Source organism: Balaenoptera acutorostrata, chromosome 13 (assembly GCF_949987535.1).
Source record: "Balaenoptera acutorostrata chromosome 13, mBalAcu1.1, whole genome shotgun sequence".
NCBI lineage: Eukaryota > Metazoa > Chordata > Mammalia > Artiodactyla > Balaenopteridae > Balaenoptera > Balaenoptera acutorostrata.
Genome location: NC_080076.1, coordinates 52,097,492 through 52,121,279, shown reverse-complemented (window position 1 = coordinate 52,121,279; position 23,788 = coordinate 52,097,492). Strand labels below are relative to the sequence as shown.

The window sequence follows — 23,788 nt, the reverse complement described above, 5'->3', positions numbered from 1 at the left end:
GGCTCCCAGGTCCTTGAGAAAGACACTCCTAGGTTCTAAAACTGACAGAACTTCTAAAAAGATGTCCATAATTCCAAAGGAGCAAAGGAAGAATTTACAGTGACAAGTTTTGTAAAGAAAATGCTCTAAGAAGAGAGGTCAGGGCCTAGAGTCAGGAAGCTCAGCCTGTCTGAAGTTTAGTCAAGCTGATGTTAAGGCTGTCTTTGTCAGGCTTCTGGAGTCAGTTTTTGAACTAGTGTGACCTCTTTCTCATCTGTAAAATGAGGATAAAAGAATAATATCATTGTAAGGATTAAGTGACATAATCCATGTAATGTATTTTAGCACTATATAACAGCAGCTCTCAATTTTGTTGTTCTTGTTAGAAGAATCATCTCATCCAGTTTTGTCATGTTGAAAATAAGATGATGGAAACTCAGATCAAGTGATTTGTCTAAGGTCACACAACTTAGTAGTACATTGTAGTGAATAGCTTTACCCTTAAGTCAACAAATATAAATATTGGAGAATTAAAGATACAAAAATTAGAGCCACAAGTAAAACAAGAGTCACAAGTAACTTGACTTTTGTTTTGATCATTCTGAATTGGATAATAGTTATTTAAGTGTATTTAATCGCAGTATATCTCAACTAAAATACCAGTTTTTAATCCAAGTTGATCTTTTATTCAATTTGAAACAAATTTTGTTCTAGACTTTTTATATTCAGCTACTTTACCATAACTTAATTTCATAAATAAAAGCTTAGCATCTCACCCTATAATGAGTAGTTCTCAGATTTTGTACCAGTTCTTAGGATTCAGCTGACTTCCTCAAGGACCATTGGGTGAGGGGAAGAAGGACATAGGAGGGAAGACTACAGCTTTTGTCTGTTTCCGTGAGAGATTTCATTACAGTGAAGGCAAAAGTTTGAAAACCACCAAATCCTAGTCTGTAGTTAAAAGATATGAACAATCAACTATACTTGAATCAAAAAAAAAAAGGTATGAACAAACGGTTGTCATGAGAGAAAACACAAATACAGCAGTAATAACAAAAATAAAAACACCCAAACCACCTTCAGTGATAAATTTGGGGGTCCAAGGGAACAAATAATTTTCATTTTCTTTAGGAAACCTTTCACATCCACTACAACTTCCTTAAAATGGATTTCAGTAAGTCTAGTTAAATACTAGGGAAGAAGGAAGCATTTAATAAATGATTATGGGCAGAGTACTGTTGTATATTGTTCTGCAGGAAGCCATGGGCCAGAGGAGAGGAAATTTGGAGTTAAGGTTTAATTTCTTTATTATTAGGAAAAATTACTTATTAATTGTGAAAATTCTCCCAAGGTGTTTTCCATCGTCCCCTGCCCCCAATAGTCCCCTAACAACAATAACAGCAAATCTGAATGTGAATATATATTCACAGAGGGATGATTTTCCTGTCTCAAAGGGTGGTTATGAATGAGGATTAAGTGAAGTAACAAAGCATTTTCTACGTCTTATATAGTAGGTGTTCAATACACACTGGAAATAGTGCTACTACTTTTGGTGATGATGATGTGATGAATTAAATAGAATGAGATTAGAGGATGGAGAGAATTACATATAAAACCATACATTTGTAAGGATAATAACTGTAAACACTGAGACAGGGGACCCCGTTTTCTCATTCACTACCATACCCCCAGGGCTGCACGTAGTACTTGGTGTATAGGCAAGGCCCTTAAAGATCTGTTGAGTGAATTAAGATAGGTCCACTTGAAAAGAGACTACTTTTGTAAAGTAAGGCAAGATGCTGTAAATCTGTTTTATAGGTGAGGAAACTGAGACTCAGAGTTCAAGTGTCTTACTTGCCTAAGGACACAGCTGCTTGATAGGAGAGCAAAACGCAGTGGGCGACCTGAGCTTTGGAGTAAGTCTGCATTCACATTCTGGCTCTGGACTTCTTACTGCTTATTGTCTTAGACAAGTTAATTGATCTTTCTAGGTCTGCTTTCTCATCTGTACAATGGGGAAATAAAACCTACTCTATTGGGCTTCCCTGGTGGCGCAGTGGTTGAGAATCTGCCTGCCAATGCAGGGGACACGGGTTCGAGCCCTGGTCTGGGAAGATCCCACATGCCGCAGAGCAACTGGGCCCGTGAGCCACAACTACTGAGCCTGAGCGTCTGGAGCCTCTGCTCCGCAACAAGAGAGGCCGCGATAGTGACAGGCCCGCGCACCGTGATGAAGAGTGGCCCCCACTCGCCGCAACTGGAGAAAGCCCTCACACAGAAACGAAGACCCAACACAGCCAAAAATAAACATAATAAATAAATAATAAATAAAAATTAAAAAAAAAAACCTACTCTATTAGACAATTATGAGCATTAAATGTGTTGATATATATAATGTACTTTGGGCTTAGTATATACTCAATACATTTTACCTTTCTCTGTCTCTATACCTCTAAATCTTTTATTGAGAAGAGAGGATGGGGGTAGGAATTATTTAAAAGAAACTCAACCAACATTCTCAATTTTTTAAAACCTTTCCAATTGACTTTTGCTCTCTCTAAATAAGACAGGTTGCCAAAGAATACGGAGGATTGTTTTAGTACTCAGGAGTTATGGGTGAGATGGGAGGGTTTGAGGGTACAGAATTATTTGAAAACTGTGTTGTTTTCTTCTGTATGCTTGTTTTGAAAGTTTCCTTTGGGTGCTGATGAGTGGTGATAAAAAGATGATGGTTTCAAGAGCAACTGTTAGAGGAAGGAGGTAAGGTGTTATGAAGTAGTGTGATGATTTCTTTAAACACACTTACTAAAACTTATCTAAAATTAGTGTCATCTCCTAAAGAGTAGACACTTGGGCCTTTATTTTTTTGCTGTTGCCATCATTTAACATAACGCTATGGACATGAACTATGACATGTTCTTTTTCTCAATGAGCCTTTGAGATGGATTTAATTATCTGAGGCAGCCAGACAGCTATCTGGAACCAAAATGAATCAATTTGGGCAGTAGAATATTTTGTCCAAAACAAAATAAGAATATAAAGTTTTCCATTGATTGTCTTTTAAGTCTTGTAAATTGGCTTTCTGAGGGAGTTTCTCAAATGCTTTGTATTCTTATTTGTTGAAATAAGTACATAAAAAAAGTGGTTTGAAATTGTTCAAAAAGTTTAGAAAAGCAAGCAATGAGTGGGCATCAATACTACAATTATATTCACTGACAGAAACTGAATCATATTTATATCTATCTTAATTCATCCTGTTCAAGTTCAGAAATTTTCTTTCCCCTCTTTGGTTGCAACTCTTCTACTTATTTTAAGTGAGCAAAGTTAGTTTTAATTTGGGAGCCAGTTGGAATTTTTAATGTTGATGTATTAAATACTCATCCACAAATGTTAGTAAATTGCATTTTTATAAATTCCTCTTTAAAAGGCATGGCTAGGGAATTCCCTGGTGGTCCAGTGGTTAAGACTCAGCCCTTTCACTGCAAGGGCCTGGGTTCAGTCCCTGGTCGGGGAACTAATCCCACAAACTGCACAGCACGGCAACCCCGCTCCAAAAAAAGGCACGGCTAGATTGCATATAATTTCTTAGATTGTAAATATGTCTATATTTTCTTGAATTTGAGAAGGAAATTTTTTTTAACATCTTTATTGGAGTATAATTGCTTTACAATGGTGTGTTAGTTTCTGCTTTATAACAAAGTGAATCAGCTATACATATACATATATCCCCACATCCCCTCCCTCTTGCGTCTCCCTCCCACACTCCCTATCCCACCCCTCTAGGTGGTCACAAAGCACTGAGCTGATCTCCCTGTGCTATGCGGCTGCTTCCCACTAGCTATCTATTTTACATTTGGTAATGTATATATGTCCATGCCACTGAGAAGGACATTTTTAATAACAGTTTTTTCCCCTGAATTTTGTTTAGAGAGAATATTGGTGAAAGTATTCTTTACCTGTGGGTGGAGAAAATAAGAGATGTCCTAATACAAAAATCTCAGATGACAGAACCAGGTAGGTTTGCTCTTTTAATTTACAGTAATTAAATTTTCATGTAGATATTTTCATTGAAACTTTTAATGAAGATCTGTATGCTGTTTTATGTTTTTATATGATAAAATATGTTTCTCTGGAAAGTTCTTAACTCAGGTAAATATGATTATTTCTTTCTATAAGCTTTAGCCTCCTTGGTTTCATATTACTATAAACTCTTATAGAAATAGAATTTTACGGTTAAAGAACTTGGGTCAAAAATCTTTGTTTTCTTTGACTATTGTTATGGTAATATGAACCATGTAACATTCTTCATGAATTATTGGACTATGTAAGTTAGACATTAGCTTCAAATGAGTGTAGTATTTATAGAAAAAGAACTTTGGAAAACACACTGACCAGTATTTAAGATATAAAAATTGACTTTGAGGGGCTTCCCTGGTGGCGCAGTGGTTGAGAATCTGCCTGCTAATGCAGGGGACACGGGTTCGAGCCCTGGTCTGGGAAGATCCCACATGCCACGGAGCAGCTGGGCCCGTGAGCCACAACTACTGAGCCTGCGCGTCTGGAGCCTGTGCCCCGCAATGGGAGGGGCCGCGATAGTGAGAGGCCCGCGCACCGCGATGAAGAGCGGTCCCTGCACCGCGATGAAGAGTGGCCCCCACTTGCCGTAACTAGAGAAAGCCCTCGCACGAACCGAAGACCGAACACAGCCAAAAATAAAGAAATAAATAAATAAAAGTAGCTATAAAAAAAAAAAAAAAAATTGACTTTGAAAGTTGATTTTTTAATTGAGATAGAATTCACATACCATGATTATTCACTCTTTTAAATGTATAATTCAGTGGTCTTTAGTTTATTCCAAAGTTATGTAACCATCACCACTATATAATTTCAGGACATTTGAAAATTGAAAATTGATGTTTTGCTCTATTATTATAGTTTTATTGAATCATAATATACAACAATATAGAAATTTCTTATGTTTTCTATTTACTTTGCTAGTCTTTGTTCCAGTTACTACAAAAGCCCTTTAGAGAGGAAAATTACTAAGCCTGATTTTATTTCCAAATAGAGTTTTATTATTATCACTGATAGAATTATTTTCAATTTGGGGAGAAGAGGGATTAAAAAAAAAACAACAACAAAACCCAATAGTCTATTTACTAATTTTTAGAAAGTTATTTACACCAAACCAATTATTAAGGATTCCCTTACCAAAATCAGTATAGGGCTTCCCTGGTGACGCAGTGGTTGGGAGTCTGCCTGCCAATGCAGGGGACGCGGGTTCGAGCCCTGGTCTGGAAGGATCCCACATGCCGCGGAGCAGCTGGGCCTGTGAGCCACAATTACTGAGCCTGCGCGTCTGGAGCCTGTGCTCCGCAGCAAGAGAGGCCGCGATAGTGAGAGGCCCGCGTACCGCGATGAAGAGTGGCCCCCACTTGCCGCAACTGGAGAAAACCCTCGCACAGAAACGAGGACCCAACACAGCCATAAATAAATAAATGATTACCATTTAAAAAAAAAAAAAGATTAAAAAAAAATCAGTATAGATTTAAAGTTGATAGAAATATTTTTTCAGAGCATTTTACTATTTTTCTATAGAAGCAAATGTTTTTACTGCTTCCATTAAAATCAAAGAGATAAATGGTCTGAAGATATTCTGATCATGGGACAATATTTTTTGAAGTATTTTCCTTGACTTTTTATGATTCATGTTCTGATTTTGCAGCATTTCAGGGCATCTGAGAAGAGTTTTGAAACCTCAAAACAAAAATTGAGTTTTGCCAATCCACCATTCTAGAGTGTGGGATAATTGCAAAAATGGAATATAAGCAAAAATTTAGGACTCCAAAAAGCTTGGAATCACTGAACTATTAGGAAATTTTTAAAATTATTGATCTTAAAATGGTATTTTCCCTTTCCCACCTATATCTATAATTTAGTTTAGCCACACTTCAGATTTTCGAGTTATTGATTTAGGTTGTATAATTTATAATTTGAAAAAATTTTGTTTGGAATTTTTTAATTAGAAATTTTCTAGACTTCATATTAAAACGGAAGGTTTAATAATTCTGAAGAATGAATAAGGGTATAAGCTAGTGATCAGGATATCTCATGAGAATTTTCTTCTCCAGGGTACCCACTTGACAAGTAATTTATTTTTATTTTACTATTAATCTTCAGTACATATTTATTCTTTATTATTTCATTTTTTCTACTATAGAAATGTGAAATTTTAAAAAAATTTATTTATTTTATTTATTTATTTTTGGCCACATTGGGTCTTCGTTGCCGTGTGCGGGCTTTCTCTAGTTGCGGCGAGTGGGGGCTACTCTTTGTTGCGGTGCACGGGCTTCTCATTGCGGTGGCTTCTCTTGTTGTGGAGCATGGGCTCTAGGCGTGAGGGCTCAGTAGTTGTGGCTCGCGGGCTCTAGAGCGCAGGCTCAGTAGTTGTGGCGTACGGGCTTAGTTGCTCCATGGCATGTGGGATCTTCCCGGACCAGGGATCGAACCCGTGTCCCCTGCATTGGCAGGTGGATTTTTAACCACTGCGCCAACAAGGAAACCCCAGAAATGTTAAATCTTGAAGTAATTATATACTATTTACACTTCTAAAAAATTCTGAACTAATTTCAGACTTACAGAAAAGTTGCAAAAATAGTAGAAATAGCTCTGTTATATTCTTCACCCTGCTTTCCCTAGTAACATCTTAACATAACCATATTATAATTATAAAGAACAGAAAGCCAACATTGATATAATATTAACTAGACTAAAGAGCTTATTCAGATTTCACTAAGTTTTCCACTAATGTTCTTTCTGCTGTTCTAGAATCCTGTCTAGGGTTCTTTGCTGCATTTAGTTGTTATTTCTCCTTACTCCCTTTTAGTCTATAAATAGTTCCCCAGTCTTTCCTTCACTTTTTTGACCTTTCATGACCTGACACTATTTTATGGAATGTCCGTCAATTTGAATTTGTCCATTGTTTTCTCATGATTGGAGTAAGATTAGGCATTTTGGCAAGAATATCACAGAAATGATATTGTATCCTTCACAGTGTATTATATCAAGGAGCTAATGATATCAATATGCTTTATTAATGGTGATATTTACCTTGATCCCTTGGTTAAGGTGGTATCTGCCAAATGTTTCCACTGTAAAGTTACTGTATTAATCAAGCGTTCTCCAGAGAAACAGACCAATAAGGTGTGTGTGTGTGTGTGTGTGTGTGTGTGTGTGTGTGTGTGTGTGTGTGTATTATAAAGAGAGAGGAGGAGGGAAGGAATGGTTGGGGGGAGAAGGAGGGAGGGAGGGGGAGAGAGAGAGAGATTGATTGATTTTAAGGAATTGGCTCACGAGATTATGGATGCTAGCAAGTCCAAACTCTGCAAGGTAGGCTGACAGCCTGGAGACCTAGGGAAGGAATGATATTGCAACTCTAGTCCGAAGGCTGTATGTTGGCAGAATTCCCTCCTTCTCTGGGGAGGTCAGTCCTTTTTCTTTTAAGATCTTAACTGGAGTCTCACTTGCATTATGGAGGGCAATCTGCTTTACCCAAAGTCAACTGATTTGAATGTGAATTCCATCCAAGAAATACCTTTACAGAAACATCTAGAATAGTGTTTGACCAAATATCTGTGTACCATGGCCTAGCCAGGTTGACATATAAAATTATCAGTTACTGTCTTTCCCTTTGTAGTTGATAAGTATCTTGGGGGAGATACTTTGAGGCTATGCTAATACCCTATTCCTCCTTAAACTTTAACCTACTGATTTTAGTATCCATTAGTGTATCTTATCAACAATATTTGTAAACAATATGGTGTTGTAACAATATGGTGATTTTCATTTCCTTCTTTCCTTCTTGCTATGATTAATTGGAATTCTATTCTGAGAACAAGATGTCTCTTTTCCACATTTATTCATTTGATTACTTATATTAGTATGAACTCATATTATTTTATTTCGTGAGTTAAAATTCCATACTGTCATTATTTTGTTGCTCAAATTGTTCCCGGTTTGGCCTTTAGGAGAGCTCTCAGGTAGGCTCCTGTGTTCTTTTTATAAGCTTCCATTGTGTTTTGAACATTTCTTTACTCTCTGGAATCACAAGATATTCCAGGCTCATCTTGTATTTTCCTTGTCCCAGCCCTGGAGTCAACCACTTCTTGTAGGAGCCCTGGTTCCTTCTGTTGAAGACTGGTGTTTAGAGACCAAGACTAATGGTTTTTTAAGTGTAATTTCTTACTGTCTTATGATCACTCATCATGTCTCATATCCACATAGTCCCAGACGTAAAGAAGAAAACTGAAGAGGAAGATATTGAATGTGAAGATGATCTCATTTTAGCATGTCAACCAGAAAATCCAGTTAAAGCATTGGATTTTGATGTCAGTGAAAATCGAACAGGTATAATGTTATTAGTTTATTTTGAGGAAAGCGGGATGGTAGCATTATGAATGGAATTTCTATACCATTTGAAATGGTATAGAAATTTAGTAAACTCACATTTTAGGAAATTCTTATTAATTTGTAGAGAATTGGGTTATTTTTTTCCTGTCTCCTGGCCATTTTGGTGTTTGCTAGATCTATCAGAATGGTGAGGAAAAAAATAGAAATTTACTTTTTTCTTTTTTTTTTGCTATTTATCTAGAGTTTTGAATTAGTGGTGAGAGAAACTGAAACTAAGAAAAGCTGTGTTAATGTTCTCAGTTCACATCCTGCTTTTATATTTTTACTTTGAAATCCTTAACTGTCTACTGATAGCTCAGAGTTAAATTTTAGTCTTTGCTCACAAATATAAATACAATAATTGAAGGTGCAACCACTGAATTAAAGCTAGTGAAATGCCTTTAGGATTTTAGTTTTTGCTTAAGCAAATTTGTTCCATGATAAAGTAGTATTCAGCTTATGGATAGGTTGATGTGATAAATCAGCTCTATATTTCTATCAGAAAGTATGTTCCATTTTAGTATTTTAAAATTTTGAATGATGTAGTCAGTTTTCTCAAGTCTCTTACAAAAACATGATAGACCAGAGGGAATGTTCATTCTCTTTGAAGATAGGGAGTTCCCTATGCCATTATACAGTAGCTTTTAAACAGTAAATGAAAATTTAAAGTTCTTGCATAGTGTCTCAGGATTAGTAGAAGGGGACAGAGAAGCCTCGAATGAGTGGAGAAGAACACCCAGGATACCTGCTCCTGTTTCACTCTAAGTAGTTCCCATTTTATTCATACACATATTTGCAGATATGGCATAGGATGTCTTTTGGGAAAGAAGATCCACTATTAAAAGAAAAAGAGTGAAAATCAGAGTCATAATAGATCGCATCCAGTTCATATTGACCTTAGTAGTGTACTAGTGCAGTGGTCACAGTCTGTTCAAGAAGAGAACACTACTGGGGGAAGGAAGAACATCCTGCATAAACCTGGCTTCTCGTCCTAGTCCTGCCACAAACCAGTGCAGTGATTTTTGGCAAGTTATTTAAAGTGCTCCAGAAATATTTTTATACGTGTTACTTGAAGTGTTTCATCACTTATAAAGCAAACTGACTTGGTAAGATTCAACAGATCAGTGAATAGAAATAGAAAAAAATAAAATTCTTTTTTTCTGAATAACTTTTCATCCTAAATGAGGCAGGTGCAGCAGCTAGGATGGTTGGTAAGTTTCTTATCTAAGTTAAGGGTAAAATTAATGGTTCTTAAGCTTGTTTAAAAGGCAGAATAACTGGAAATCACAGTACTCGATGGAATACCAATTTGGTGTACTGTTGATACATTTAATTCAATCCTATGAAGTAGGAACAGTTTTATTAGCAGAAGACATCATATTACAGCTATACAAAATAAAGTCATAGATTTCCCAACCCAGAGGTCCATCAGCAGTAAAATGAATAAATACTCCTTATTAGCAGCTGTCAATCTTTTTGGTCTCAGGACCCCTTTCTACTCTTAAAAATTAGATGTTATACCAACTTGTACAACTGAAACAGTCCAGGATTTGAGTCCCAACCTACCATTTCCACTGGGTGACCTTAGCAGGTGAAAATCATTTATAAGTCAAGTAGTTTTATCTTAATGTACAATATATTAGAAAACTTTTTACTTAAAATTATAATTTAATTTTAATAGACAACCAGTATTTGTTATTTGAGGTGATTTGCCATGTAATTTACATCTCTTTCCCAACTCCCCCCACTATACCATTGCCAATTTTTCAGTATTTGAATGTAAGAATTTAAAAATTAAAGTTATGTAATTCTTTAAATTTATAGAAATAGAAGAATTACCTCCGATTGATCATGGCATTCCTATCACAGACCGAAGAAGTACTTTTCAGGCACACTTGGCTCCAGTAGTTTGTCCCAAACAGGTAAACTTACTGTGTCCAGTTCACTCTGATGTTGTTTTACCAAAGTAATTCAAGCAAATGGTTTTGCAATAATATCTTTGTTTTTACTATTATGTTTAATTTTCATGCAAGATAAAAATTATTTGCTAACTTTCTACCTCCAAGTTACTGGGAATCATGGAATATTTGTGTCTGTTTATCACTGCTTTCAAAATTGTATCCAGACTCTGATTAGGGCTTAACTCTCCAATGGATTTTCAAAGAAGAAAAACCCATGTGGTGCTGTAGAAAATTATGATGCTAAATATCAATAGCTTGTTGAAAAATTATTTGTCTTATCACGTGGGAGTTCTATAAAACCTCGCCTGTTCTGTTGTTGCCCAAGTAAGGGGACAGTGGACAGACTGGTTGAGCCCAGTCTTCCCAACCTGAATTCCTTTTCCTTTCTGCTTCCTGATTTTAGGTGGCCTGATATCCACCAAAGGATATTATATGGGAAAATCTTCAGTCAAAAATAGTATTCCTAGGTCTGTGTCTTTCTCAGTCTCTTTTCAGCAGAATCATTTTCTTCTTCCTTGCTGCTATAATCTAGCCTAAATTTTATTAATGTAAGAGACAATTTCAGTACACCTATAAAGTTAAATTAACCAGAAAAGTCTTACTAGCTTAGCATAGGTTTTAAGCATTGGTCTCTTCCCTTTGGTCTCTCCAAATTCTTCTAAAGCCCTGACCCATAGGAATGCAGTTTTTTGCACCAGGCTGCCTTTTCACTCTCTTTTAGTCTCTGGAAGAGGACGTTCTTTCCTTCATTGATTTGTGGTCAAAATAACAGATTTTGGTGCAAGCTTCTGGGCTTTTCTCTCAGGAACCCTATTTTGCCCTTGGCCATTGCTCATAATCTTGTTGCCAGGGTCCTCGTTAGACATTCCATTCTGAATCTCTCCATACTGGATCCTTTTTCCATTTCTGATTATAGTCACTTAGACTTACGGGATCATAATTTGTGAGAGCTGAAATAAATCTGAGAGGTCAGTGTCTACTTTATTGATCAGAAATCTGGGAGTCTGAGAAGCACAAGATTGCACAATTTCTGATCCAAATTGGTCTCCGTATCTCCAGCTTAGTCTTCCTTACCTCCAGTATTTCTTCTATGTCCCTTGCCAACTACCTTTCTAAAAGATCTGACCACGTGTCACTCCTCCCCCACATACCCAATAATCTTTGCTGATTTCCATAGGCTACAAGGAAAAATCTAAACACATTATACAAGGCGCTTTGTGATAAGACCGTACTTTAATCATTCTGATGCATCTGCTATCATCTCATTCATACTCTAAGTTAGAGCTACATAAAACTATTGGTCACTTCCTGAACCTTTCTCTTTTATGTCCCTGCTAAGGTTGACAGGTAAAATACAGAATAGCTAGCTAAAATTGGAATTTCAGATAAACATTATTATATAGGCCATACTTATAATAAAAAAATTTGTGGTTTATCTGAAGTTCCAATTTAACTAAGCATCGTTTATTTCTGCTTACTAAATCTGGTACATTTGTACATGCTGTTTCCTTTAAATGGAATGGCTTCTTCTTGCCCCACCTCACTCTTCCATTTTGATGCAGAACTGTCACTTATCTTTCAAGACCTGGCTCTTGTTACCTCCTCTGTGAACCTTATTTGACTCCCACAGAGAGTTTTGGTTTTATAACATTTTGAATATACCATTATTCTGTACCTGTCACTTTGGTAAGTTTTCAGAGCTCATTTCTAGAAATTCTTATATTTTCGTTTAAATTTCTCTATACAGTATGGGGAAAATTTCTTATGTACAAGTACCCTGGACATGGTTACTGCTCAGATATTTGTTGATAACTGGTGGTCAAAAATACCAGGTCTTATCATTTTTGTACCAATTAGAGTACCAGTTATTGCCCCTAAAATGAGAAGAAAACTTTGGAAATGGCTTTTCCAGAATGTAGTTGAGTCTTTAAATAACTCTTGTTAATTTCACTACAATAGTATGTATATCAATATGCTTTAAGGTTTTTTTTTAGCATTTATTTACAGAACAAATAAAAAGTATACATTAGTTTATTTACATTACTGCTGTTTTTAAGGTGAAAATGGTTCTTGCCAAATTGTATGAGAATAAGAAAATTGCTAGTGCCACCCACAACATCTATGCATACCGGTAAGTGATCATCACAATTTTAGGAACGTGCAATTTGTAAAAAATGGGGGAAGGGACTTCCCTGGTGGCGCAGTGGTTAAGACTCTGCGCTCCCAATGCAGGGGGCCTGGGTTCAATCCCTGCTCAGGGAACTAGATCCCACATGCATGCCTCAACTGAGAGTTCGCATTGCCACAACTAATGAGCTGGCGAGCCGCAACTAAGGAGCCTGCCTGCCACAACTAAGACCCAGCACAACCAAATAAATAAATATTTAAAAAAAAAAATGGGGGAAACTGATGCATGATTTAAAAAAACAACAACTATTAGGTGTTTTTTTCCACTGTAAAAGTAATAATCATGTGTAGAATATTTGGAAATGGCAGAAAAAAGAATCAGAGGAAAAGTTAACCATTTTCTGCCATTAAATGTAACTGATATTGTGAAATATTTTCTTTCTGTCTTTTCTATGTAAAGTTTATTCTTTTCAATGCTTTATTCTAGTATCAAAATTTTTCCTTAATGTAACAAAAGCATTTTTCCATGTTGTTATAATTGCTTTATAAACTTTATTTTAATGGCTGTATAATATTTGTTTGAGGCTCCATACCACAATTTATTTAACTATTTCCTTTTTGTTTTTAGTTTTTCATTTTTTCTGAGTATTATAAAGAATAGTCCCGTGAACATCTTTGTGTACTTTTTGCATTATTTCCTCAGGATAGGTTCTGGTTGTTTCATATTCTTCTTTGACATGAAACAGAAGTATAATTAAAAAGGAAAAAAGAATAGATTCCTAGAAGTAGAATTATCAAAAAGTATGAACATTTTTGAAACTCTTGATACATACTGCCAAATTTTTTCGAACATTTTTCTTTTAAACCAGTTTATGCAGTGAATTAAGACTGCTTCTTTCACTACATGTCTTTTAGTTTTGAGTACGAAGGTTTTATAGAAATCTGCTGATTTGTTAGTAAAGAGATGAAGGGTATATTTTTTAAATATGCAAATTAGTACAGACTTACAGAACATAGTTTAGGACTAAAATAAATCAGAATATAGACATAGGAATTTGGTGCAAATTTAAAATGTGATTCAGACTATTTGTAAAATCTAGGCTACCTAAAACACAAAAATCTCAAAAAAATTTATCACTTTGGATAGGTGAGTTTTTAATATTACTAAGTCACATCCCTTTAAGTGCCAAATCTTACCAAAAAAACTATTTATTGTATAATTCCCTACTTATTAGAGTATCACTACACAGAATTTTGGTGTTTTCTTAGTGAGTTAGGGTCATCAATATAAAAATGAGGGATTAGACTGTGCTTGCTCTCAGTGATTAGAATGTGCTGTAAAAGTATTAATAGGTACTATTCATTCGTCCCACGTGTTTGTTGAGGGCCTACTCTGTGTCAGGTGCTTTACATAAGTTAAATCTAGTTATTTCAGCAACTGTGCCACTGTAAAAAGGTTAACTTTTTCAATATCACATAGTTGTTAAGTGGTAGAGCTGAATTTGAGAATCTAATTTCATTTATCTCTATCTTATTCCTACATGGCCATGTTGGCTGCACCTTCAACAGTTGCTGGACATGATATTCATCTTAAGTTATCAAAAAGTTAAATAATGTGCCGGATACTCTATTTCAGGCCCCAGATTTTTGTTTTTTTAAGTACTTGGGTATTTTTGCGTATTAATGGGTGATCAGCTGTCACTTCTTACAGATGTCAGCATGACTGCCTGTAGCAGCCCCTCTACCTCACCCCCTTATATAATTGATGCTTGGGAATGAAGGAGCTTAGCTTGTCAGAATTGTGTGTCAGATAACAATAAAAAGGCATAAAGTGGAGGCTTGAAGGACTCCTCTGGGAGTTAAAGAAATAACCTTTATTTGGTACATGGACTTTGTGTTGTGTATTTTGAACGCTCAGGGTCCTTTTAAGGTTACTTCCTGGTTCTGGGGCTGTGTTCCTGCTTTGGAGTTATGGGGCACTCTTCAGGCTACTGGTGCACACAGCTATCGGATGCTGCATCATTATCTTCCTGGCATGTGAGGAAAGGGTTAGTGAAAATGTCCATGGTATTTCCTGTTTTTTTTAAACCTAACAGTACTGATTTATATAGTCAGATTTCTTCATTTGTTCTATAAAGTCAACCCCGGAATCCTTTTTGCCTTAAATTTGCCATATAAAATTTTGTTTAATAGTACTAACTTTCTTTTCTTCAAATGAGGCCAACTCTAAATAATAGTAGAGCTTGGTCATAGTAGGTGGGCAGTAAATATTTACTGAGTGAATGAATGAATAGATGGTTTGGTAGATGGAAAGATGAATGAATGAATAGGATTGCTATAATAAAATTAATATAATTGACTTAGGTGTATAGATAAGGTAGTATTTGGCTTTTTATCACCATAACTGGAAAGATATCTTTGCTATATTTGCCTAGTCCTTGATGGTACCATTTGTAGGGGCCTAAAAAATGCACTAGATGGCATACCTTAACTGGCACTGTTTTCTTTTTATAACTCACACTTATTTGCCAAGCTTATTCATCTACAATGTAGCCCATGCTAACTTTCTAGATAATTTAAATGGGTAAAAATACCATGATTTATCTCTGATATTGATAACTATCCAGGGGGAAATTATAGGAAAAATAAATCTTATAATTCTTAGAATGGGGAAGATAGATAAATGCTTAGTGGCTAGAATGTTAGGAAAGTATAAAATATTATGTTGGTTTTATCACCTCCATCTTTTTTATATACTTTTTTTCTCTTTCACTGGAGTTTAGGCTCTTTGATGACAGGAGTACACCACTTATTTCTTTTATACCATTTCATAGCGCCTATTATGTGCCTATAATGCTTATATACAGTTTATTCTCAGTAAACGTTTTTTAGTGACTATTCTCTATAATCTCAGCTTCAAGATTAAATGAAGTGGAGGAAGTGTCAGATGTCTAAACTCACCTTCCCATAATTGTAGCATTTCTGATTTAAAGGAGGTACCCTTGATTCCTAGCTTTCCAAAATATAAAAAGGGAAGCATACTGGATAGGAAATCATCAGTGAAAATATAGCTAACTTATAGTTCAAGAAAGATTTTTTTAAAACAGGTATGCTGATTTTGGAAGTAAATTGATGGCAACAAATATGAAAGAGTAACTTTTATTATTGAATACAATATTTCAAGGTTTTAAAGTGTTACACTGTTTCGTGTATTTCTAGAATATATTGTGAGGATAAACAGACCTTCTTACAGGACTGTGAGGATGACGGGGAAACAGCAGCTGGGGGGCGTCTTCTCCACCTCATGGAGGTAAGTGTGAGTTAAACCCTGTTGATCCTGTTCTGTGAACCATAAAATTTCTCAACAAAATTCATTCCTAAATTCCATTTAGGAATAAGTAAATCAGTTAGACTATATAACATGAGATAATTTGGTTTTATTAGTAGTTAGTTTTTAAACATGGGTAGAGAGATAATTTTAACCACTGGATGTGGGGCAGAAAGCAAAAGGTTAATAACAAGTGCTGTGCTTTCAAGCTCTTTCAGTCGTAGACAATAGAAGATTATCTTCAGCTCTGGAAAAACTTATCCTTTTTGTTTCATGACAATTTCCTCTCCTCTATTTTCTCTGTTCTGTCTTTGCAGAACTCCTGTTAGTTGGATATTGGACTTCTGGGTAGATCCAGAATGTTTCTTTTTTTATTAAGTTGTCCATCTCATTGCCTTATGTTCTAAGACATTTTCTTGACTGTCTTCCAAAATTTCTATCAAATTAAAATTTTTTTTAGCAACCATGTATTTAATTTTCAAGAGTTCTTTCTTGTTCTCTGTTTTTCCCTTTTCATAGTGTGCTGTTCTGCTTTTATGGATACAATATCTTCTAAAATTCTTCTGAGTATACTAATTAGAGTTTCTTTTTTTAGATGTTTTCTTCCTTAAATTTTTCCTGGTCCATTTTAGTTTGTTTATCTTGTCCTTTCTCTTTCATGCTGCTGGATTTTCTTCATCTGTCTGGTGATCATTGATTGTTCATTAATTTTAAGAATGGATTGTTTTTTTCCTAAGGTAGTTGCTATAGTTTCTTCTGCTATTGTATGTGGAGGTTTGTTTTCTAACCAGGCCCTTTCCTTGATAGGAACTCTGTGGGGGTCAGGCCTGTAGACTGGTGGGCTTCACGTTAAGGGCAGCATTTGACAAATGTCAAACTGAGGAGGACCTTACTGGTAGGCACTAGTGATTACTCATGCAGCCCCAGTTCTCTCTAGCTGTTTTGTTCAGAAGCAGGTTTTGTGTTGCTGTTTGACCTAGGGGTAAAAAACTGCCTAAGCTAAGCTATTCTGGTTGAAGTCACCAAGAACTGGAACCCCACTGCATGATCTCCCCTTCACTCTGCCTGGTGGTCCCCAAGTTTGCAATTCAAGGACACTGTGGAGCACAGTGTTTGTTTTCCAAATTCCCTTCTTATTCTAACATTCTGTCCCCTGAATTGTTATAAATCTCACTCTGCTTACTCATGGTTCTGCCATTAAAGTCGGGGAAATTTTATGTGCAATTTTATGTATGGGTTTTTTCATTTTCCTTTAAAACTCACATCTGTACCTGTCTATATTTGTATGTAATTATGCTTCTGAAAATAACAGATTTTGAATGTGAGAAATGTCATGGTGGTGGTATCACGCTGGTATGGAGGGATTTTGCTAGGACCAGATCGCTTCAAACATATCAACAACTGTGCCAGAAACATTCTAGTGGAGAAGAACTACACAAGTTCACCGGTAAGTGGTTACTGATGTTATATCTAGAGAGTTTCTCACCACTGCCTGTGAAATTTAAAAAGAAAAAAGAAAAAGAAAAAGAAAATTAAGAGTGAAGCAGAACAAGTGAGGTGCATTTGAAAAACCTTTGGACTAGGAAACTGGAAGCTTAGGTTTTAGTCAGAACAGTGTAATTGACCAGTTGTGTGACCTTGGGAGGATCACTTCATCTCTTCAAACCTTAATTTTGTAGATTCATGGAGTTTTATAAAAACCTTAAAGACCAGTTAGTTTCCACTTCCTAAAATTGAGACCCATAGAAGTTATAGCTAATGCTACAGTGAACTGGATAGTCTTTAAACATCTATAAAATTCTAACATTCTCTGTTAGTGTCAAAGTGTATCCCCTTTCCCCTGACATGCCTTTAGATGCCTTCTTCCTTTATACTTTGAGTTTTTTTGTCTCGTATTTCAGATATGTTCATATCTATTTTATTTAAACTTTGCTGCCTTACTTTGAAAAATGAACAATGGATTAAATAGTATTGAGAGGAATTCCCTGGCTGTCCAGTGGTTAGGACTTTGCACTTCCACTGCAGGAGGCATGGGTTCGATCTCTGGTGAGGGAAGTAAGATCCCACAAGCCGCACGGTGTGGCCAAAAAAAAAAAAAAAAAAAATACACACACACAAAAAAATAATTAAAAAAATAAACTTATAAACAATATTGAAATTACTCAAACATAAATCTGTTAGATAACTGAGATAAATGAGTGTTTTCTTTGATTATCCTTGATTGTTTTGGAAATATTAAAATAGACTATAAATGAAAGAGCCCTGTAAAACAGAAAGATGGTACATATGGAAGTAATTATACTTTCACTATTATACATATTCTATATGACTAGATTTAAGAGTCCTAAGCTAGTACCTTCGTATAAATGTAGGAAGATACTACATTGATTTATGTCTTTTTCAGGAGGAATCATCTAAGACTTTGGGAAAGAACAAAAAAGTAAGAAAAGACAAGAAGAGGAGTGAACATTAATACCTGAAACTGTATGAAAGGTTAATTTGCCTATAATCATATACAAATTCCACAGTCATCAAGGAATATATTGTGCAGAGAGAGAATCCTGGACTGTTCAAGTCAGCCAGTTCATTGTGGACACCAATATTATCTTTTCTTCTTTGGTTATATCATCTGCCAAAAATAGAGAACTTGTGATATTTTCATGAGTGTTTCAGGCTGATTCAGAAGGATTAGTTTGAACTTAATCACCACTTCATATAATTTTAGGAAGGTAACAGTTGCCCAGGGCAGTACCTGAATTAACTGTCCATTTCATTACATGTCAAGTGCCTTTGTTAGGTGGGGAAGAAGTGTCTCTAGAGGAATATAAATACCTGATTTCTTGTCATTGGGATTCTCGTTCTGTTAAATGAATATTACCTTTTACTGCTCTTTACGGCTCCGTATGGCTTATTGAAATAGGGGCTCATTGAAGATTGATCTTAGAGAGTTTCTTCTTGTGATTTTAGTTCATAAGTATGTCACCTTTCATTTTATAGTGCTCATGGAGTGACGGATTAAGTGAAAATCCAGGAGTATCCATCTGCAGTTATGTGCTGAAGTGATAATTCATCTAACAGATTTGTTAGCATAAGTGTTATGCCTCACTTTCTGTCGCAAATTGGTGATTGTGAAATTTCAAAAAGTGATTTTCTAGTCTCTACTTTTTTTGTTTAATTCTTGTACTGTTAAGCAATAAATATGGTGTGCCAGTAGTCTCCTCCCACCACCGAAATGTGTTGGTGTAATATTCTGGTTTCTTTTAACAACCTGGAGTACCTTTCTTGTGATCTTCCTTGAGAAATGAGAACTATGCCAGAAGCTGTGCTATGGTTAATGGAACATTTATGGAATGGAGTAGAGGTGGCAGAACACCACTGGTGTAAGGTGAGAGAGTGCATTGTGTAGTGCTGTAAATGTGATGCACATTTCCCATCCACACTCCTCCATCTATGCTTCTCAACTCCACGACTTTGTGGAGAGAAGGAGCAAATCTTTGATTGGAAAAACAGAGAAAATCCCTCTTTTTTTCCATCTTCCTTTCATCAGTGTTTTATAAAAGTTCCTTTCATCTGCAAGTTGTGCAATTTACCTCTAGGCATCTAGACAATAAATTTATCCATGAGATATAAGTCATTAACTGTTCCCTTTTAGATAATGATTGCAAACAATTATTAAAAATTATTAATTGGTCACAGATATACTTGAGATTCCCTTCCAAAGAGAGGGAACAGAAATAAGGAAGCAATTTGGGATGGTGCTGGAGCATGGAAAACATCAGAGAAGAGTGGACACAGATTTTTTTTCTATTCTCTGATGTTTTACCTTTAAGAGATCTAACATCCTAACTTGGTATTTTTAATAAGAATCTAGTAAACAGCTTTACACTAGGATGGATTCTGAGAAGTAAAATCTAAATTATATTTGTTGGAAGTGTGTTTAATTGTTGTAACCTATATTTATTTAAAACACTTACCTCAGATTCCATGAAAAAATTAAGTATGTTTTATGTATTAACTTAAAATAATTAAAGAACTTAAAGACCATTAATTAACATTAAAATAATTTCACAAGCATGTCAAAACCTGTGAAAGAAGATATAAAACAGTAAGAATTGCTGCTACAGAAAAATGAATGTGAGTTAATTTTTCTGCAACACCAAATTTGAATTCCCTTTTAGCTGTTTTATCTAACATTTATTTAGGTCTTTATAGAAAACCTTTTTATCTCTGATCCCATTTTCCCTTATTAAAAACAATATTTTTGCTTCTTTCATTAACCACATTTTCCAGACTAAAAAAACCTAATATCCTTTGCCCAAAGTCAGGTAGTGAAAAGGAGAGACCCAAAAGTCTCCAATTCTGGAACGTGAGTTATTTTATACTCTTCATTATGGACCCCTAACTAGTTATAGTATCTTTTTGTCTATTTAAAATTTCTCTTGATTAGAAGGTTTTCAAATTCTTTAAATTCTTCTAAAATTCAAATAATAATTTTCCATAGCCAGATCTATGCTGTGGCATATTTGATAGCATATTGTGTTTGTTAGTTAGAAATATTCTCCATATGCCAGTTTGTAAGAGCAAGTAGCAACATCTTGCTACTTGCTCTTACAAAATAGCAAGTAATGGGAATAGCAGTATGATTTGGAGGTATATATCATGAAACATTTGATATATACCTATTTGAAGAGACATTATATCAAACTAATCACAACCAAGAAAGAATAGCATGAAGCAGATACTGTTTGAAGGCAGGTAAAATTTATTGCAGAAATTGTATAGTCACCTGTAATTCCACTGTCTAGAAATAACCATTATTAACATTTGGTATGTACATCCTTCTATTTTTTCCTATGCATGATTTTGTATATATGGCTATTTTTCTTTCCATAAAAATGGTACTAAACTGTATATACTGTTTTCTATCCTGCATATTTCATATAGAAGTATATTGTTAACATTTTCCCATGTCAATAAATATTCTTCTATGGCTTAATTTCTTATGGCTACATTGTATTCTATATTCTGGGTATATCAAAATATACTATGTAGTATAAACTATACTTGTTTCCAATATTTAGGTTTTTTCTGATTTTTCACTATTATAAGCAACTATGAAAAACGAAATCATTGTCTGCAGATTTTTGTATATATCTCTGATTACTTTCTTAGGAAGAATTCCAGAAATGGAATTCCTTGGTCAAATGTTTGTACATTCTAAGAGCTCAACTGGTTCAGCCAAGTTGCCCTGTAGAAAAGTTTCATCAGTTATATCCCGATTAGCATTGTATTAGAATATGCTTCGAATATCGGTCAAAGATGTGGAAAAATAGGCAGTCTGGTAGGTAAAACTACCGATGTCTTTTTTTTTTTTTTTGCCACGCCACATGGCATGCGGGATCTTAGTTCCCTGACCAGGGATCAAACCCGTACCCCCTGCAGTGGAAGCACAGAGTCCTAACCACTGGACTGCCAGGGAATTCCCTTAATTGATCTTTTTTGTTTTGAAATAATTATAGACTCACAAGAAGTTGTAAAAATATTCAACTTTCCCTAGTAGTAACATCTTACATAACTAAAGTATATTTATCAAAACCAAAATATATATTCTTTGTTAGGTATGTGATTTGCAAATATCTTCTCCCAGTTTGTAGCTTGTCTTTTCATCCTCTTAACAGTTTTTTTTGCAGAGTGAAAGTATTTAACTTTGATGAGATGTAATTTACTTTTTTTTTTCTTTTCCATTTTTTTTGGATTATGTTTTTGGTGTCATGTCTAAGGATTCTGTCTAACCCTGGGTCATAAAGACTTTCTTCTCTTTAGAGTTTCATGTTTTTCATTTAGATCTAATATTTATTTTTAGTTAATTTTTCTATAAGGTATGAGATTTAATTTGAAGTTCCTTTTTTTTTTGCCTTTGCTTGTCCAATTATGGAAGTGACTAATTTTTAAAATCAAACTTTTTATTGATGAATTTTCACAAAATAAATGCAGTTAAATAACTAGCACTTAGATGGAGAAAAGGTCAATACCAGCACTCCACAATCCCCCCTTTGTTCAGTCATTGCTGCTCTCCTCCCCAACAAGTAACCACCTCCCTGATTTATCATCAGAGATTAATTTGGTCTTTTTTGACTTTTTTTTATTATTTATTTATTTATTTATTTATTTATGGCTGTGTTGGGTCTTCGTTTCTGTGCGATGGCTTTCTCTAGTTGCGGCAAGCGGGGACCACTCTTCATCGCGGTGCGCGGGCTTCTCACTATCACGGCCTCTCTTGTTGCGGAGCACAGGCTCCAGACGCGCAGGCTCAGCAATTGTGGCTCACGGGCCCAGTTGCTCCGTGGTATGTGGGATCTTCCCAGACCAGGGCTCGAACCCGTGTCCCCTGCATTGGCAGGCAGATTCTCAACCACTGCGCCACCAGGGAAGCCCCTTTTTTGACTTTTATGTAGAGGAATCACACAGTATGTACCCTTGTTCAGGCTCCTTTTGTTCCATCATTTTGTGAGATTCATCTGGGTTATTGCATGTAGCAGTTCTTTCATTCTTATTACTGCATAGTATTCCATTGAACGAACATGGATTTATCAATTCTATTTACGGATAGTTGGGTTTCCAGCCATTACAAATAATGCTGCTATGAACATTCTTGTACATGGCTTTTGGGCCATATCTGCACACATTCCTAAAGCGTGGATACCTAGAAATGGATTTGCTGAGTCACAGGATATATATATGTGGAGCTTTATTGCCCAGTGGTTTGCTGGTAAATGTTTAACAACTGGCTCTAGGGTGGGTGCTCATTTATAATGTTAGCCAGTTCCTGTGGTGTAAATACTCCAGCTGCCCAATTTCAAGCTACCAATGTGAAATCAGTTGATTCACAAAATTCCTGGGAATTTAACCATCACTTCTTGTGAGCTCCAGCACCCATCACTCATACTGCCAAGCAGTTTTCCAAAGTAGTTGCACCAATTTACACTCCTACCCGTAGTGAATGCGAGTTCTAGCTGCTGCTCGTCCACATTTGGTATTACCTGACTCTCATTTCACTCATGCTGCGTGGTGGGTAGGGGCATCACTTTGTGGTTTTAATTTCCATTTCTCTGATGGCTAATGAAACTGAACACCTTTGGCTACTACATTTTATACTGGCGGTGGCCGAGTAATCTTATACTGTCATATTTCCCTCCCTTCCAGGAATAGAAATATGGGGCTTGATATCAAGTTTGCTTCAGGTACAGAGAAATCCAGTTACAGTTTTGCATATCTGAGCATCTAGTCTATAAATTTCAACACGCCACCACCACCTCACTGGTATACTAAATCTGTGAATTTATCAGGAAATCATCTTTTTTTGTTCTTAGTTTCCAATTTATAAAAATGTGGATTATGATTCCTCCCTGTCTGGGATATTCTGAGGGTTAAATGAGATGCTCTTTATGTGATACACATCCAATAAAACCATTAAATAATTATCTTTTCCTCACTACTTAGGGGAGAACTGTCCTACAGCAATACCTCTTATTTAAGATAGACTATGTCTGAGGATTTTAACAGTACCTAGAATTTTATGTTGACATTGAGGTTACCAGGTTCTTAGTAACCTAGGTTACCTAGGTTCCCCTAGGGAGGCAATATAGCATCACAGCTTAGAGCTGGGTCTCTGGAGACTGCCAGGTTCAAATCCTGTGTCTGCTTTTTGCTTGCCTTGCTAGCTTGGGCAAGTTATCTAATTTTTCTGTATTCAGTTATGAAAAAGCTATAAAGAGCTAAGCAGGCCATGGGCTGATACTGAAAGACTGTTTAGTTAGGGAGATACAATGTGAACTCTGAATCTGGTCAAGGACCATAGACCAAGGGTTGACAAACATTTTCTGTAAACAGCCAAATACTATATATTTTTTGCTTTGTGAACCATCTCTTTCACAGCTCTCAGTTT

General features: G+C 35.7%; 1 protein-coding gene across 7 annotated transcripts in view; it reads left to right on the top strand.

The window, feature by feature from the left end:
* IMPACT (impact RWD domain protein) overlaps window positions 1–20,842 on the top strand; it is a 28,129-nt gene extending 7,287 nt beyond the window's left edge. For 4 of the 7 annotated variants that reach the window (XM_057526583.1, XM_057526585.1, XM_057526584.1 and 1 more), the window contains 9 exons: window positions 2,671–2,739; window positions 3,908–3,993; window positions 8,263–8,385; window positions 10,252–10,349; window positions 12,446–12,519; window positions 15,735–15,825; window positions 17,156–17,290; window positions 18,248–18,283; window positions 18,841–20,842. In XM_057526583.1, coding sequence (XP_057382566.1) covers window positions 2,671–2,739; window positions 3,908–3,993; window positions 8,263–8,385; window positions 10,252–10,349; window positions 12,446–12,519; window positions 15,735–15,825; window positions 17,156–17,290; window positions 18,248–18,283; window positions 18,841–18,906 — 778 coding nt within the window. In that variant the 3' untranslated portion in view covers window positions 18,907–20,842. Of the gene's footprint in view, window positions 1–2,670; window positions 2,740–3,907; window positions 3,994–8,262; window positions 8,386–10,251; window positions 10,350–12,445; window positions 12,520–15,734; window positions 15,826–17,155; window positions 17,291–18,247 lie in introns of all 7 variants that reach the window. The other 3 variants (XM_057526580.1, XM_057526581.1, XM_057526582.1) reach the window with 3 other exon arrangements.
* Window positions 20,843–23,788: the final 2,946 nt, after the last annotated feature.